Source organism: Gouania willdenowi, chromosome 12 (genome assembly GCF_900634775.1).
Source record: "Gouania willdenowi chromosome 12, fGouWil2.1, whole genome shotgun sequence".
NCBI lineage: Eukaryota > Metazoa > Chordata > Actinopteri > Blenniiformes > Gobiesocidae > Gouania > Gouania willdenowi.
Genome location: NC_041055.1, coordinates 28,753,819 through 28,773,442, shown reverse-complemented (window position 1 = coordinate 28,773,442; position 19,624 = coordinate 28,753,819). Strand labels below are relative to the sequence as shown.

The window sequence follows — 19,624 nt, the reverse complement described above, 5'->3', positions numbered from 1 at the left end:
GTGTGTGTGTATAATAACTAGTACTAAATATTTTGCATGTTTCAACAATAGATAAGTTAAAATGCATCAGCCTTTAACGCTGCTTATAAATTTAGCCGGTGACCTTTAGGTAAAAAATTAAATAAATAAAGAATCTGAGGCACTTTCACAATGCTTTAAATTGCCAAAAATGTGAACATGATTTTATCCATTACTCATTACATGTGCTTTTTATGGCCCTTTTTTTCTCTATTGTTTTATTCACATGCCAAAAAAAAATCACACTGTTGCTTTTTATTCCTCTGTAATAAATGTAATTTTTTGTTAAATCTTTATTCTGTATGTTTTTATTTATTCTGTAACTGAATGTTGCTGGAAAAAAATATATATAAATATGCTACTTATTTAATTTCCACCTTACAGTATTTTTGATTTCTCCACTTATCAGATCAGAGAGAATAAACATGAGTAGGTGTTTTTTTTTTTTTATTATTATTATTGTTTTTTATTTGAAGCATCCATGATTTGGCTTGATGCCATATGGCTAATTTTAATTTGAAGGGGAGAAACCAGATCTCTCTTCCATTGAAGATCTCCGGTGCTCAGGAAGCGGGCATTTAATCGAAGGGTCATCGGTTTGAATCTCACTCTGGCCATCATTGTGTGATGTTGAGCAAGAATTGTTTTGAGACGGGTACAGAACTCACCATCAGAGTCATCTGGAAAGTTTCTTTGTAGTGGTGGTAATGACAACTTGCTCCCCAATCTTAATTTGCTTAGAAGGACACACAACTCCTTCACATTGTCCAACCACCTGTCCACATGGACATTCTGAAGCTTTTTTTCAGATCCCAGTGTGGACACAGAGGAATCAGATGTACCAGTCTGTCCATCAGATGTAGAGAAAACCATATTAGGATCTTCATCAAACCCAGAAACCTCTGAAGATACCAGTTTGGTAGTGCTGAGGTCGACCTGAGATCGCACAGATGCAGAGAGGATCCCAGTCCGATGAAATAGATGTTCCTTCCTCACACATAGAGGAAATCCCATTAAGACCTACATAAGACGAGGAATCTCCACCCATTCTAATGTTAATATAATATAATCATTGTGTTAACTGATATATAAATATATACTCTTTTCTACACTAAAGCATAGGTCACACAGTCGTGAAGTTAAACTGACCAAGAACAACGTCTTGCAAGTTTTTTTTTGGAACACTGAAGCAGCGGTGTCGTCACGCCGCATAAGTTAGTGTCAGTCTTTTTTTTTTTTTTGCTAGTGCAGTGCCCTTAGAAAGTATGTCTTGCAATAGAAAAGTGGAAGGTTAAGTAGCTTTTTCATGGATGGTTTACATGGGAGCTTTAATTCAGAATAAAATTTAAATCCTCTTTAAACTGACCTTGTCTACACTTAAAGGTGCAGTCTGCAACTTTTATAAAAGTGACTTTTTTGTCATATTTACTAAAGTTGCCACTATGTAAGGACAGCTTTACATCAAACTAGTAGTTTGTGTGAGTAAAACAGGCTCATTGAGCTCCGCCCCCTGCTGCTCCTGCAGCCTTTGGCAGATTGCCAGAATGCACCACGAACCGAGCAAAAAGAACCAATCAGAGCCAGGATTGTGTTTGATGTACTGTCTGACAGCTGTTGCTCACAGTCCCCGCCCCGGCCTTTCCCGGAGCTAGAGCGCCGTTTTTTTTTTAGTGTATGGTCTGGAGGAGTAGAAGATGTAATTGGTGACTTTTCTGCTTGAAAGGTATTTACTGCTGCTTAATTTACATTGTTTGATTTGTAATTGTTTCACTAGAACTCTGTAGTGCATGTGTTCATGTGCGCGCAGCAGCCTCCGTGTGGCTGCTGTAAGTGACACGTGTTGTTGCTGCTGCTGAGATGTGTGCACATTGAAAGAGAGAAGCGCTGCAGTAATATGCTTTTAACAGAGCATGTTATATTACTGTGATGTTGCTGTCGGACTAACGTTAGCTTGTTAGCTCCTCTGAGGGAGGGACATTGGAAAGTTTGGAGGCAGGGCAAGAGAGCAGCGAAGAGGAGGGGGATCTGAGAGTCACAGACTGCACCTTTAATTCCTAATGCAAATTTAATTCTGTATTAAACACACACATGCACGGTTCACCCAAAAAGTGAATACATATTTGTTCAATTATTCCTTTTAAAAATCATTTTTGCACCTTTTGTCTAAAAGACATGAAGCTTTTCTTGATACATACTGTATTTGTGTTTAAAGCAAGGCCCACAATTTTCTCTATTTCACAAATACGATTTAAAAAAATATAAATTAAACATTTTTAGGGTTCTGTAGCATATTTATTTTTAGTTTATACTTGTGAGTATAACCAGAATAAACCACATTGAAATTGAAGTAGTAATAATAATAATAATGCATGAATTTTATATCGCGCTTTTTTGGACACTCAAAGACGCTTTACAGAACTAAGGGATTATTCTTTCACTCCACACTTAGTGGTGGTAAACTACAATTGTAGCCACAGCTGCCCTGGGGCAGACTGATGGAGGCGAGGCTGCCATAGTGCGCCATCGGCCCCTCCGACCACCAACACTCACTCACGCACGACATTCATACTAGGCAATGTGGGTGAAGTGTCTTGCCCGGGGACAGATACCACTGAGGTGACTGCCACCCCATGTCGTCTGTCCTTGAGCTGTTTGATGAAATATCTGGGAAGAAAACCTCACAAAAATGTAAGGTTTACAGTTCAAAAAAACCTACTAAAGTTTCAGCCTGATCCGTTCACAGATAACATAGGAGTAGCGATTTTAACTATGTACACAACAACAAAGTGAGTGGCGTTTTGAGTCCGGTAGCCTGGCCTAAAAAGCTTTTTTTACTTCACAAATCTGAAAAAAACAACACAAACATCTGTGTCATTGCGCCATACGACTGTACTTGTTTTTAATCTTGTTGTATTTAAACACTGGTCACACAATGTGCTTTACAAATCTAGAACGAGGACGGGACATTCCTATTTTCTCTGGTTTACTCTGATGTATTTTGTAATCGCACTATTTGCCGACATAAATTTGCACAAGATTTGAGAGCACAGACATATGTATATAGTACAGATAAGTTTTCACGTGTGCAAGTTGTCACTGCACTTGGTGTTCTGGTAAGTCTGCTTGAATAAGCCTCTCACACTGCTACTTTCAGATTTATTTGTTTTTTAATGAGTCCTGATATGATTTATTTCAGACCATTAGTGCTTTAATGGGTGTTCTGATGTGGACATAAATTAGCCAGAATAGATCTGTTCCCAATCTGTTTATAGTGCCAGTGATGAAGTAGTTGTGAAGCTCATATCTTTAGTGATCTCAACAAGATTGTTGGTTCAAATCTGCTTTGGTCTTTTTAAGCTGAGTTTCTTCACAACTATTGTTACAAGTGAGTTAAAGAAATAACGCTGGCTGAGTTTACTACAAAACAGAGGGACATGCATGTGTGGCCAATGTGCTTATTTTATAAGGTGTAGGAGTGACAAAAAAAGACAATCATCCTGATGCAAAGCTACATTTATGCACATTTTAGGGCAATTTCTTAAAAAAAAAAACATAAATTGTGAAATATGTCAATTTGACCATTTGATGTTTAAGTTTTAAACCTTGGTAGTAAGTGGTAGTACATCACATATAATATACAGACCATTTTGAAAAAATTAGAATTTCATGGAAAAGTTGTTTAATTTCCATAATTCCATTCAAAAAGTTAAACTTTCATAGATTATAGATTCAGGGCCCACAATTTGAACGATTTCAAGTATTTATTTGTTTATTTTTACATAATTTTTGGCTTCCAGCTCATAAAACCCACGAAAACAGGATTTCAAAAAATTTGAATACTGTGAAGAAATCAAAATAAATGGTTATTTCTTCACAGTATTCTAATTCTAATTTTATGAGCTAAAGCCCAAATTATGTAAAAATAACCAAATAAATACTTTAAATTGTTTAAATTGTGGGCCCTGAATCTATGATTTATGAAAGTTTAACTTTTTGAGTGGAATTATAGAAATTAAATAACTTTTCCATGAAATTCTAATTTTTTGGGAAGGATCTGTACATGTGTCAAACATATAATGCCAACTTGTCTGAGCATTCAATGGTGTGCGTGGAAAGATTTTGTGTTAAAGATGCAATTAAAGCATTTGTCGTTACGTTTATCATTAGAAAAAATATATCTATTATATTCCCATTAACAATGACTTGTAGGTTGCCCAAATTTAGTGTCAAACATATGGTCTGCCGGACTATGCATTTTAACTCTTGAGGACAATCACAGCATTAAAGTTGCACTTTTGACAATATATCTGAGGTCTGCAGTCATTTTTAAGTGCATTAAAAAAAAAAAATCGAAACTTGAATTTTTCTCTAAAAAATTTAAGATTTTTTTAGGCAAATTTGCCCAGCCGTATTTGTGGACTTGGAGTGACACTATTTTTGCAGTAAACCAGAGTCTAGAACTGAATTCTGACTTTTCTCCCCCAGAATTCTACAGATTAATAATAATAATAATAATAATAATAAAATATTGGACCTTGGTTGTTTTTTCAGTAGCCCTAATCCTCTTCTGTACAATATTCATAATATGGATTGCACAAACATACAAACATATAGTTCAATATATGCAAACATTTTCAACTAAGTAAAAACATTTTCTTCTTTTTTTTTTTAAAAAAAAATAAAAAATTCAAGATGTTTTCACTTACTTGCACAATAAAAAATAGAAAAATTAGGAATGGTTATTCATCTGTCATAATGCCATAATTGTCCTGCTCCGTGTCACTTGTAAATTGTAATCAAATGAAGGCGTTTACTACTGTGTCTAATTTACGGGCGTTTGTTCATTCAATAAATCTTGTGTGTTCAGCGTTGTTCTGCAGCGCTCTGCTGTGATTGGACGGCGGGGCCGCCCGGGGATCGTTTGAACGCGGAACTCCCACCGCCATTGGTCGCATGCTTGTGTGAGGGCGTTACCCTGGGGACTGCCCGGTTGTGTCCGGGTAAGATGGCGTTGGAAGAGCACTGCTCGGCACCACCTCGATGGCGGTCCGTATCTCTCACACACGTAGAGTTCCCGGAGGGTACGTACACTGCATCTCCTCTCAAACGCCGAGGCTTTTCACGTTGTTTGTGGTTTTAATTTGAAGAGCCGAGCGTGTATTTTAGCTGCTGCTAAAACGCGGATGCGGCCGTCGCTAATGCTGCCAAATAGTGTGCTGCAGTCAGAACACCGAAGCACAGCAGGGAATGTAGCAAAGACTGCTAAATAGTGAGACAGACACGCATGCGCAGTGTAATAATGGCCACAATGAGTGCTAGTTAGCTTGCTAGCTGTTTTATTATCGCTTTAAAGATGCTCTCGTGATTTAATGAAGATTCTCTTTTTTATGCGACTCATTTGACAACATTAAACAATTTCTAATAAACGTTCTACAGGAAATATGGGAGAGTAGGCATTTAGTTTCTTTTGGAGCGTTTGTAGCTAGGCTAACGTTGCTAGCGTAGCTACTTGGCCTGATTGTAACAGTGTAATCAGCAGTCCAACACAAACCTCACAATTAAACTATACACATCCAATAATAAGATGGACTTGCGGTAAATCTATTTTTTAATACCATCCCAACCTGAAAAATTTGCAGGTTCTGGTTCTTAGAAGGTGCCAAATGTAAAAATTTACTATATTATGTTGACCTTTAATATAATAACAGCACCATCTTTTTGTGGTTCCATTATATTAAAAAACCAACAGCTTGACTCACCCAAACAGATTTATATACTTGAATGATAATGCACTCAAATAATTTACCGAGTTTGAAAATCACAAATTAAATCCAAAAACCAAGAATGCAACAAGCTGCACTTAAAAAAAAAAAAAAAAAAAAAAAAAAATCACCCCTATTTTTTCACTGTATTCATGATTTGAAAACTTCTTATATTACAGAAATATATATTTTTGTTCAACTTTGCATGGTGATTAATGAAGAAATGCGCAGTTAATTTTGGTTTATGAGCTTTGTCAGAAGTTTACATGAAGAATATATTAGTTAAAAAAAATCTAGACAATTTATATAAAAGAATAAGAATCTGTATTTTGACTCATCTGTTTTTTTCTCCAAATTATGTTCTTTATGGATTCAAATTAAAAGGCATTAAGTGCATTATTACCTCCCAATCTTTGATTTATTTATTTTTAATTCGGGATTTGAATCGAATCGGAGAACCAATTTTGAGATTTGAATCGAATCATTTGTTGAGTTTATTCTTACACCCCTAGATGTGATTGTATTTTAAAGGCTGTGGCTATGGATACGTTGAACTATTCATTGACTGCCACTCTATGCATATGCAGCACCCCTCATTGGCCAGTTTAAGTTACACCACGTGACCTAAAGTTCTGTCAGTATTATTTTAGCTCATTTGTTTGTAGCTACCCCACTAACCCTTTTATTTTAGCCCTATCCCTAACCCTAAATTGTTTACTTTTGTCGGATATATATTTTTAAAAGTGGAATTTGCCATGTTAAAATGAAAAAAATTATATATCAAAAGTGGGATTCGAACGCACGGGCACATTACGCTTATGTAGAAAAGGTCCGGAAACATACCCACACTACCGGGGGCTATGGCTGCGTTTAACGTATCTCTAGACACTTTCTCTTTTAAAGAGGAGCAAAGCCCTTATTAACTTGAACCTTTTTTTTTATTGTTTAATAAAACGGTTGTTTAGACTAATTTCACTCGTGAAAGTCCATATACCTGTATGTGTCCTCCTAACACCAGTGTGCTGTCATTCCTGTAGATGATCTAACGGGACAACTCCTGGCTTACATTAGCCTACTACCCATAATTATTCTGGTGGGTTTTGTCACGCTCATAGTGTTTAAACGGGAACTTCACACGGTGAGTCCTGCTCATGCACAAATCATTTTTTTGTTTGCAGGAGATGAATATATTTCTGTTCTGTCAGTGATTCTGTTTGTTTGTCAGGAGATGGAGCAGAAAAGTCAGAACTCTTACTCTCTTTCCTCAGATTTCATTTTTCGGTGGGCACGCCCTGAATGAAGTCCTGAACTGGCTTCTGAAAAACATCCTCAGAGAGCCGCGCCCATGTGCAGGTGAGTGAAGCTGACGTTGCTATGTGTCGTCTGCTGGTTGTGGCAGCGCAAACGTTTTCCATTGAGTTTCTCACAGCTGCTGTTATCGTTTGGTTTGTCTTATAAAAGCCGCAGCTAAAGATTTGTTTTTATTCCTTTACACATTTAGAAAACAAAATTCCCAAATTCACGACTGGAAACAATCTTATCACTTTATGATGCTGAAGTTGTTGTCCTAGGTAATATTTTGATTTTTATTCAAAAGAGGTGATTTTTCATTACTGGTATCTAAGGGCGTAAGAAAAATCGATTCAGCGATATGTCGCAATATTTTTACAGCGCAATGATCGTATCTATCCAAAAAATTTCCACTTTTTTTTAAATCACGTCTTTTTTTTTTTTTTTTTTTTACTACAAAAACCCATTTAATTGCGCTTATACATATGCATAGCACTTAAAGGTCCGGTCACTAGGTGTCAGTGAATCATATCAGACCATGTTAAACTACCTCACTCCTCAATAAAACATACTGGGCATTTTTATAGATAAAGTTAAAAGTTTGCTTTTTTGAAAAATGTAATTTGACAGTTTGACGAACATAGCACTTGTTTTTGATGTTGGTACTTTAATTACAGTTAGTAGGGGTGTCCCAATCCGATATTGATATCGGTCCGATTTCAGCCAGAAAACAAATAAGGATTTTATTAGACTGCATCTAAAATTTCTGATATATATTATATTTATTCAATTGTAGATATTATGTTGAAGGTTAAAATGTATGTAACCAATTGGTTAATCATAACTGGGTCAGTTTTTCTCATACCTACTGTTGCTGACTATTGTTTTCTGTTTGAGTAACATCACTTGATCAAGCCTTTTCTAACATTCCATACTACAGAATAAGTCATAAAAGTATGTATGATTCGAGCTGATATCGTATCGGTACCGGTCATGACCCAAGGCTGCGATATTGGTAGCGTATCGGAAGTGAAAAGGTTGTATCGGGACATTGCTATTAGTTAGCATTAACTTGTTCTCACAAGTTTAAAAAAAAAATGAAATAAATTGTATTTAATACCATTTAGTGCTTGTAAAGGTGAAATTTGTAATTATTGATATTGCAATATATCACAAATTATATCGTATTAAGTATCAGGATATATCGTATTGTGACATGCAAATCGTGTATCATGTTGTCCGATTCATGGTAATGCACACCCCTACTGGTAATCAGCTTTGCTCATCATCCTGCTCTATTTTCTCTCTGCAGGAACTCATGCAACGCTGCACAATGAGTACGGCATGCCTTCCAGTCATTCCCAACACATCTGGTTCTTTGTTGTTTACTTCTTTCTTTTCCTTTATTTAAGGTGAGATCCATGTCTTTCAAGTCAAGAATGTTTTGTGCTGGTTTTCTTTCCTGACATGTATAATCTATAGGTTGGGTGTGGACACTTTACGTTTAGATATGATTGTAAACTGATGTTATTTTTTTTTTCTTTCAGAATGCATCAAACGAACAATGCTCGATGTGTGGACTTGCTGTGGAGACACATATTGTCCATTGTCCTGTTGGGCACAGCCTTATCAGTCTCATACAGCAGGTGAGAGCCTGAGAATAGTCTGCAGTCAAAGCAGTAAAACCCTGAAAGTTAAATAATGATGGTGTAAGTCAGGGTTCTCAAACTGTGGGGGTCAACCCAGAAGTGAGTTGCTTTTCTGAGCACAGCCTGTTGTTCTCAGGGTCTATTTGTTGTACCACACCTGGAGCCAGGTTTTCTATGGAGGAGTGGCCGGTAGTACGTTTGGCATCATCTGGTTCCTCTTCACACAGGAGGTGCTGACACCGTTGTTCCCCAAAATAGCAGCTTGGTATGTACACCTTTCACTTTTCCACCCCGGTCTTGTCTCACAGGGTCACTATGTGTCTGAATATGTAGGAAAATGCTTAAATTGTCTGACTTGGTGTTTTTCTTGTTTTCTAAACAACAGGCCAATATCAGAGTACTTCCTGGTGCGAGACACGAGCCTCATTCCCAACATCTTATGGTTTGAGTACACGGTGACCAGGTCAGAGGCGAGGTAAGAGTCAAACATGACAACCTGTTATTGCGCAGCAGCATCCAAACGTAGGCATTGGATGATATTCAACAAATCACGCAACATCGTCACTTTTTATGCCTCGATATATTGCCATGTGCGTGTGTGTTTGTCTTCCTCGTCTCCGTATTACTATTAAATTATAATTACATTAAGTTGATATATCGTCCAGCTCAGGCCTATCGAAGCATTCTAATCATAAGAGTGATTGACAACACAAACAAAACATCATAAAAAAAAATGCAACGGTAAATGATACAAATGCTGAAATCACACACAAACCTCCCTAGAAAAAGCTTGAGAAAAATGCAGCAACATCACAGAACACAACAGAAGTTCTCCAGGCCACTAGGGGGCAGTGTGTAGGTCTTAGTGTAGCAGTGTTTAGCATGTGATACAAAGAGCTGCACACACTTATCACACATCAACACAGTACTTCAACCTGTTGTACAGAAATAAAAGCAACATACTCTATTCATACTAAGTCTGACGTCAAAATTAGTTTGTAGTGCGTTCACATTAGATAGTATGAAAAGATTGAGTATGTGAAAAATACCTGGATATATACTATATGGGGACATTTTTGAAGTATGCACGGTGGGCACATTAGTTATACTCAACCATCCCATGATGCATTGCAAGAGGAATATAAAAGCATCCTGGGACTGGCTTCAAGCTAAAAATCAAACATCCCCTTTTCAAAATAAAGCATCTCCTTGTCTTCCATTAGTTTTTAACACTTTTGTAAGTTGGGCTATTGTTTTGAAGTTAACTGGAAGTTTCATCAATAGTAAATAGCAGACAATATGGAATCTCCAAATTGTCAGAATACATTTTGTATACGTGACTTTTATGGATCAAATGAGCACATTATGATATTCTACGTGGTCACTTTCTCACTTCAAATGTTTTCAGAATTTTCAAAGATGGAGAATAAACAGATATTTAGCCTCAGTGTGATTCAGGTTTTTGTCATTGTAGGTTCCAAATGCATCTTGGGAAACCTGGAAATATACTTCAGTATATCATCCTAATCATACTTATAGTATATAGTCAGAGTTTGTAGTGTATAGTACGTTAGTGAGACAGTCTAACACAGTCAGTGTCATTGAGGGCAATCCTGTCCTAGCTTCCAGGACCTCATCTATATTTGCCGTTGCCACAGCAACGAGCCACACTAAAGGAAGTAGGTCGCCAGTTAAAATAGTCATGAGGGCCAAGGCCGTCCCCTCAGGTTGGGTTCCTCTCGTGGCTTGGTGCACCTCTGTTGTTCCGTTAAATTGCTGCATTTCTCTCATTATGTGTGTGTTCGGAGTGTTTCTACATTGTTTATATCCAGGAGAGCAGTCAATAGTGTGCATTCTTTTGTCTCTCTCGTTCCCAGGAACAGACAACGAAAGCTGGGAACAAAACTTCAGTGATTCCAAACACTTTTCCTTTTTTTCTCCCCCCATTTTTTTTGAGAAACTGATTTTAGGACCACATACAGCCACACGCCTCCCTCCCAAATGTACACACAAAACGAACCGATCACGCACACTGGAGAATTATGGTTTTTGGACCAATGGGATTGAGAGGATTTAAAAGGCAAAACAAATGGTTTACAGGTGATAGAATGAGTGCCTGGACCTGACCCGGAGCCTCCAGCCTGAGCAAGTCCGTCCACACGCCTCTTCTTCTTCTTCTTCTTCTTCTCGCACAGCTTGCCCAAAAAAATCCTCCTCGATGCATGCAAGACTGTGCAAGAAGCATACTATTACTATTTAATGATAGATTAATATATATATTTTAATTATAAGCGCACGCTGACAGTAACTGTGTACTGTAAGAGATCGAAAAGGCCAAAAAAAAAAAAAAACCATGGCTTTGGAGAAGATTCCAATTGGTGGGCGTCGGTGCAGCATGAGTTTAGTGATTCCTTTCTTTAATTATTTTTATGAAATATTCCTATAGATAGCTGATGGGGAAACGTTGGGGGGCGGGGTTTGGTCGTGGCATCAATAATATTTAGAATTTTTCATTGTTATGTAAATTAGAAACGAACAATTTCTATGGTCGCTTTTGTTGTATTATGAATAAGAATTTGCACTTTGTAAAATTTACAACTTTGAACAAAAAACAAGTTAAATGTTAAGGTTGTCCTCTGTGTGGAAGAGGATTAGGATAAAAAAAAAAAAAAAAACAAGAGCCACTGTAAAAACAAAAAACAGATCCAATAATGGAAGAAAAATCACAATTGTACAACACTTTTTTAAAATCACATTAGCTTTTCTTTTTTTTGCCTGGTTTTTATTTTTTTTTTATCTTAATTTTTTTTTTAATTCCTTTTTTTTTGGCGATTTTTTTTTTTTAGGTCGTAACTTTTTCCAGTTCTGTTTTTTTTTTTTTCCCATTTACCATTTCAGGATGATGAAAATTAGGAAGAAAAAAATAACACTGGACTGTAAAAATGAAGACTAAAAAAAGATCAAGACTTTGAAAAATAAAAATAAATTGAGACAAAAAATAAAAAAATAAAACTAAAAATATACCCATATGATTTAAAACATGTTCTTCAATTGTAATTTTTTTGTTTCCACTACTGGATATGTTTATTTTTTTAGTGGCTCTGTTATTTTTCCTCAGTGGTCCTAATCCACATCCGTACCTCTGTCCCCCCTCATTAAGTCTTTGCGTTGTCGAACTGTCCTGATGAAGCAGATTTGCGGGAAATGTAATACTTAGGTGTACTCTGGAACATCCAGGGTTGTGGTTTTTGGTTCAGACTGAATTAAAGTGGCAGGTGTGACTGGGTTTGGACGGGCTGGGGTGGGTGTTTTCGTAGTAGCAGTCTGGAAACAGACTTTTGGCTTTTTGAAATTCTTTTTTTTTTGTGGTTTTCTGCCGTTGCAGAGAAAAACTAGTTACCTGCCTTTCCAAAAAACAACATTCCATATCATTTTAGAGGAGACGTAATGACTGCTGAGGGGGTGTGTTGTCCTTTTTGTATCGTTTTTTATTTTGAAGAAAAAAAAACTAAACAAATCCAGCCTCAGGTCAGTCGTAGCATGTGTTTAAAGCTGAAGTTCCTCACAAGCTGCAACGTGGGGATCCGAAGCTCATTTTAAGCTGTCATATCATTAGCACCACAAAGGGAAGTAGTTCTTAGAATTTGAGTTTCTTTTTTTTCCACGTGTAACCTTTCAGGCTCAATAAAAATGTGTTTGCGTACAATGATTGGCTCACGTGTGATGCTTAGTGCCTTTTTAAGTGCTTTGTTTTTAAACTGTCGATGCAGAAAAAAAGAAAGGACTGTGAATTTGAACCATTGCAGTAAATAATACCAGCAGTATCTTTGAAACTATTCAGACTAAGAAAGGGTTTTCTACGGCAATATTATTTGCACAATTTAAAAGCTGATTGGAGGTTTTAATGTTTAATACTCTATTTGTTCTTAAAAGAGCGCATTAGGGCCACATTAAAATATAAATTAAACCTGGCAACTATGAGATTAAAGTCATAATATTTTGAGAATAAAGTTGTAATTTTATAAGAATAAAGTTGTATCTTAATAAAATCGAAATTTAATAAGATTAAAGTTGTAATTTTATGAAAATGAAGTCGCATCTTAATAAAATCGAAATTTTATGAGATTAAAGTCTTAAAATATTTTGAGAATAAAGTTCTGTTAATATATAAACTGATAATATTGGTGATGATGGACCAAAAGACTCGGTATTTCATTGTGTGTGAAACCTAACGACAAATATAATCTCACTAAATGCTCCACATTCTCCATAACGCACGAGTGACCACAACACACGCCTTTTTTTCTCATGAAAATTACAACTTTATTCTCAAAATCACACGACTCTCTTAAAATGCCAATTTCATTAAAGACTCGTTTGTCACGACTTAAGAACTCGACTCATTTAGAGAAAATAGCCTATTTTATTGTGGAGGAGGAACTGGCAGGAAGTGGTCGACTTCAGGGATATTAAGTGTTAGTTGCTTTCACTTTAACAGGGAATTTTGAGCGATATATCATGAGGAGTTTTTAAAGATACGGCTTTAATCTCATAAAGTTACAACTTTATTCTTGAAACATTACGGCTTTAATCTGATAGTGCTCAGATTTCTTTTTATTTTAATGTGGCTCTAATACGGCGTCTTTTCAACTTATTTCACCTTTAAAAATAAATTAATAAAGTAGCCAAAGTAACAGGCTGTGCATGAAATGTCAGCTTAAATTCAAACATGATTAACTTGTGCAGAATTTGATTTAGGAGGAACTTTTAGTGTGTGTGTGTGTGTGTGTGAGACCTGCCCCGGAGTGTTCTCTAGCTTTTGGAATAGAATACAAAAGGTTAATGAAATGAGACATTATCAATATGACTTTAATGTTTGTTTGGCTGTTCCATAAAGTGCATATTTTATTACAATTATTAGGGTTGTAGGGTTCTTTTTTCTCTTATTTTTCTGTCTTTCTCTCAGTTTTAGTCGATGCCAACGTCACTGTTGGTTTTGAAGTGAGCTGATCTTCTCCTTTGAGAAACTTTTAGGTGATATATTTGTATTTATTTGGATGCAGATTGCTCAGGTTCCTGCTATCACAAGCGTAATACTCAGTATTCATGCTTTTGTGCATCCAAGGCAACCTTTGAAATATCAAAGATTTTAGAACAGAATAGAATATACATTTTATTGCTCCTCAGAGTGGAAATTCACTTGTTGGTAAGAAACAAAAACAAATACCAACATAAGATAATAGTACGAAATGTAAAACTGTATGATTATATAAACAAAATAAAAATTCAAAAAACTACAAAACAACATTCCTTTGTATTGATTTTGTGTCTCTGTGTGTGTGTGTAAATGTTTCCAAACTGCAGGAATTTTCATTCAGGGTTGCAAGGTTCTAATGTTCAACTGTAGGTGCCTAATTTATTTATTTTAAAATTTTAAGTATGCCACACATGGTCCCCGCTGTCATGAAATTCCTGGAAAGTTAGTTGTTTAATGTCACGTTCAATAGCTGATGCATCGTTATTTTAAAAAAAAATTTGCAAAATACGTGTCAAAGGCAATAATTGTACGATTCTATTATATGATAGATAAGTGAAGGACACAACTTGTATTCCCTGTGGTCTTGAATAGATCTTACCGGTTCAAAACTAAGTGATGGAAATTTGGTCAAATATTTTGGAAAAGTTTTGATAAAATCATTGTGACAAGTGTGGAAACCATAGCCACAGTAATGCATCTTCAATAGTCTTTAGATACCCTAATAAAACACTCAAAAATGAGCATTATAAGAAGAGTTGATGAGACCTTCTGGTTTAAAATCAGAAACGTGTGTGCGTTTGAAGCGTGTTCCCTATTATTCCATGTTCTAAATGACTTTGCAGATCCAAAGCTCCCTTTGGGAATATCTACAGCCTAGAATAGACGGTTAAAAGTAAACTTGTTGCCATCTTTAGCTGCTACGTCAGAGTGCACGAGAGGTTACAAAACAACCACAAGCAAAAAGTCCAACTGCATGATCCATCATCTAGAAGAGGCAGCTTAAAGAAATCTAGTGTAAGGTGTAAACGCAGTGAGCCTGAGCATTAATACAGGAAACAAACAATTGGGGGGATTTGTATGGTTTTTTTTAGTCAATTTGTATATATTTCTCTCATTTTGTATGTTTTTAAATGTCCTTGTGTATATTTTACTCTCCTTTTATATCCTTTGGTTATAATTTTGAGTTTTGGTTGTAACTTTGTCTATTTTAATCTCACTCTGTATGTTTTTATTAAATTGCCTTTGTTGTACTTTTGTGTTTTTGGAGTCATTTAGTTTTTGTTGTTTAGTGTGTTTTTGTTGTCATTTGTATATATTTTACACTCATTTTAAGTATTTATGTTGTCATTTTTTATATTTTGAACTTATTTAGTGTATTTGTGTTGCAATTTTTTCATGTTTTACCCTCCTTATGTTTTTGTTGTTATTTTGTAAATTCTTTTATTTTGTAGGGTTTTTATGTTGTTTTGTGTGTATTTGTTGTCTTATGTTTTTGTTTTGTGTGTGTTGTCATTTTGTGTGTTCTTATTGATATTTTGTATATTTTACACTAATTTCATGTGTTGTCATTCTGTAAATTTTACACTCATTTTATATTCATGTCATTTTGTACATTTTACTTTCCTTTTACATGTATTTGTTCTCATTTTGTAATTTTTTAAATCTTATTAGGTTTTTATGTCATTTTGGTTTTTGTTGTTTTGTATATTTTACACAAATTTTACGTGTTGTCATTTTGCACTCTTTTTATATTAATGTGATCATTTTGTACATTTTGCACTCCTTTTATATTGTCATTTTGTAAGTTCTACATTTTGTATATTTTTATCTCCTTTCATATTTTGTTTTTTGTAATTTTGAGTGTTTTTGTTGTAATTTTCTCATGTTGGAGTGACACTGTGTTTTCTTTTTGGTCCTATATTTAGTTTTTGTCGTCATTTTTTATTTTTTTGCACATATTTAGTGTATTTGTGTTGTCATTTTGTAAATTTTTTTAATTTTATTTTGTAGGGTTTTTATGTCATTTTGTATATTTTACTCCTTTTATATGTTTTTGATGTCATTTTTTATTTTGTATGTTTTTATGTCGTTTTTATTGTTATTTTGTAAGTTCTACACTAATTTTGTGTATTTTTGTTGTCATTCTGTATATTTTACTCTGTTTTTGTATCATTTTTGTGTGTTTTTATTGTAATTTTCTGTGTTTTTTAGTTTTTTATTGTAATTTTTCTGCATTTGTGTTGTGTGATTTTTTTTAATTTAATTTTTTCTGTGTTTTTGGAGTGGAGGCCCAGGGCTACCAGTTGTCCATGTGTTTCTGACTAATGAATTTCTGCCTCTGGGGCAGAAGTGTTAACCACTGCTGACATTCTGAGGAGCAGTTAGCAGCCGTTGTGTTGCTAAGTGAACGTTTTGGGGTTTAGACTCAGTCAAGTGTTTGCATGCTTAGTTTCCCTTTGGCCCTGGGATGACCACGTAAGATGGTATATAATGTGTTTTTTATGCATCAAACTGTCCCAACCACATGCTACTCCCATCATATTCACACGTTTCCTGTCTTCTCCAGTTATAATCATTTTCTGTTTATTATGATTCTTCGTTTGAACTGATGCTGATTTTCACTGTAATGAGCTCCTCTGGGATAGAATTAAACAGATAATTCAAGTGTGGCCTCAGTTTGATTAACAAGCAGCTTTGTTATGTTAATTAACCAATAGAGAAAGGGGCATCTTGACTTCATCATATTTACTTGACAGCTGAAGTGAAATGCATGTTTTGGTGAATAAAAATTCTTTTTGAAAACCACAATTATGTGCAAATCTGCCACATGATCATTTGTGTAATGTGATATTGATAGAGGGGGTCATCTATAAGGGGGCGTAAAGGGGAGAGCTTATTGGGGTCAAAGTGTCATTTTAAACTGACAAATAATGGGCATGAAAAATTGTGAATGTAGTTAAATTGGCAAAAATAAACTTGAAATATGGTAAAAAAAAAAAAAAAAAGAGGTTAAAAGTGACAAAAATGTGTCAACATATGTGAAAATAGGTGGTAAAAGGGGTGGAAAGGGTTTATAAGTGAAGAAAATGTCTTGAAAGTGGTAAAAATTGATGGGAGTAATGTAGCAAAAATATGCCAGGAAAAACTGATGAAAACAGGTTAAAATATGGCAAGGTTGGTGGAGTTTTTTTTTTTTTTTACCTTCCTGCACTTGTACCTCGACGATACATCTTGTGACTTTTTAATATCGCAATATTTTATCGCACGATACCTTTATTATGCAGGTGACCACTTTACAGCAATTCAAATAGCAAAAAGAAATAAAAATGTATTATCTGCTTGTACAGTGATAAGTCCAGGTTGTGACGGAACACTTGAAACAAATGTTTGTATTATGGCTTTTCAAAAAAAAGAGGAATTCATGTTTAGAAGCATGAAGATTAGTTTGAGGAACTTTCTATTTCAGGATAAATTTGATATATATATATATTTATTTTATTCCCAATGCACTTCTACACAAAGAACTACCTAGAACTGATTAGTAAATGAATATTAATGAGTCGGAGACACGGTAACGTCCAAACCTCCAGAGGTTTAATATAAAAAGCTCACGTGATGATGAAACACACAAGACGTCACAAGTCATCAACAACAGATGAAATACTGTAATATTTTTATATTTTTATTCCTAGCATGTCCACTAGAGGGCGCTCAACTCAAAGCTATCAGAATCAGAAATGTTTTTAATGGCCATGTACAGTTTTAAGGACAGTACAAGGAATTTGTCTTGGTAGTTGGTGCACAAAACAAACAAAAAAAAGAAAAAAAAACAAAGAACAACCCAGCAACAACAATAATAATAATAATGATAAATATAAAGGATGAGGGATAAATAAAGGATATATATATATATATATATATATATATATATACACAGTGCAGCAGATAATGTCATTATGGAGGTGGTTGTTGGTGGGGGGGGGGTTCAGTGGGTGACTTGGGGTGTGTTCATATGGATGGTGGCAGAGGGAAAGAAGCTGTTTTTGTGTCTGGAGGTTCTGGTCCTGATGGACCTAAACCTCCTTCCAGAAGGGAGAGATTGAAACAGTTTATGACCGGGGTGGGAGGGGTCGGCCACAATCTTTCCTGCACGCCTCAGAATCCTGGAGGCGTACAGGTCCTGGAGGGAGGGCAGAGTGCAGCCGATGACCTTCTATGCTGAGTGGATGATACGCTGCAGTCTGGCCTTGTCCTTGGCCGTAGCTGCAGCGTACCAGATGGTGATGCAGGAGCAGAGGATGGACTGGATGATGGAGCTGTAGAAGTTCATCATCTTTGTTGGCAGACTGAACTTCTTCAGCTGCCGCAGGAAGTACATCCTCTGCTGAGCTTTTTTGATAAGGGAGCTGATGTTCACCTCCCACCTGAGGTCCTGAGTGATGATGGTCCCCAGGAAGCAGAAGTACTCCACAGAGCTCACTGTAGAGTCTCCCAGGGTGAGGGGGGCTGGGTTCTTCCTGAAGTCTGCTATCATCTCCACTGTCTTTAAAGCGTTGAGCTCCAGGTTGTTCTGGCTGCACCAGGACACCAGCCGGTCTGTCTCCACCTGTAGTCAGACTCGTCTCCATCAGAGATGAGACCGATGATGGTCGTGTCGTCTGCAAACTTCAGGAGTTTGATCGACTGGTGAGAGGAGGTGCAGCTGTTGGTGTACAGGGAGAAGAGCAGAGGAGAAAGAACACAGCCCTGAGGAGATCCAGTGCTGATGGTCCGGGGAGCAGAGATGGATTTTCCCAGCTTCACGTGCTGCTTCCTGTCAGACAGGAAGTCTGTGATCCACTTGCAGGTGGAGTCTGGCACGTTCAGCTGGGAAAGCTTGTCCTGAAGGAGAGCTGAAGTCCACAAACAGGATCCTGGCGTAGGAGCCTGGGGAGTCCAGGTGCTGGAGGATGAAGTGGAGAGCCAGGTTTACAGCATAATATATTAGAAAGTTGCACATGCTAAAATAAGTAAATTTTTGCAATTTTTTAGCAACAAACAATGTTTAATTAATATATGTAAGTTTTTTTTATGTTACTTTTGACCAGATTTAGATCTAAATGTTAAATATTAAGCCTAAATCTAAATGCTAAATCTAAATGTCACGGGTGAAATTAAATATTTAGCTAATACGCCAATTCACGGGAACTACCAAAATAAAATAATTTAGATTTAACACAGAATTTAGATTCAACATTTAACATTTAGATTTAAATTTAATATTTTACATTTGGATTTACATTTAGCATATAGATTTAGATTCAATATTTAACATTTGGATTTATAATTAACATTTAGATTTAGATTTCATGTTTAACATTTAGATTTAGATTTAACAGTTAGACTTTGATTTACTATTCAACATTAAGATTTGGATTTAACATTTAGATTTACCATTGACATTATACTTTAACGAGAAAAAAAGCTGACAGCTATAAAAATATAGAATAAAAGTAAATATGCTATAAACTAAACAGTGTGAGCAGGTTTAATGAGTGCACTCATCCTGACTCACTAACTAAAGGTATCTTTCCAAAGCTACTGTGGAGCCACCATGTCTGCCACAGAGGCATGTAAACAAAATGTTTGCACAGACTGTACCATTGATTTAATAAATGTACAAACGGTGGCGTAAGACGCCCTCACATTTCTTCTTTAAGATTCATCGACAGAACATGAGATACAACCAAGAACAACCTGATTGACAGCGTTTTGAGGAAAACCTTGTTTCCCCTTCACACACATTCATTAAGTGAAAAACAGGTAGATTATAGAACAGGGAAGGGCAACTATATCACAGCAGGGGCCACAAACATGATTGTATCTGA

The 19,624-nt window shown here is 35.9% G+C and overlaps 1 protein-coding gene across 1 annotated transcript; it reads left to right on the top strand.

Moving 5' to 3' along the window:
* The first annotated feature begins 4,994 nt into the window (after positions 1–4,994).
* dolpp1 (dolichyldiphosphatase 1) lies at positions 4,995–11,479 on the top strand. Its single transcript, XM_028462865.1, has 8 exons — positions 4,995–5,099; positions 6,818–6,918; positions 7,049–7,133; positions 8,383–8,482; positions 8,618–8,716; positions 8,856–8,984; positions 9,105–9,194; positions 10,597–11,479. Exons 1-8 carry the CDS (start codon positions 5,024–5,026, stop codon positions 10,631–10,633), a joined length of 717 nt encoding a protein of 238 aa, XP_028318666.1. The 5' UTR covers positions 4,995–5,023; the 3' UTR covers positions 10,634–11,479.
* The last annotated feature ends 8,145 nt before the right edge of the window (positions 11,480–19,624 follow it).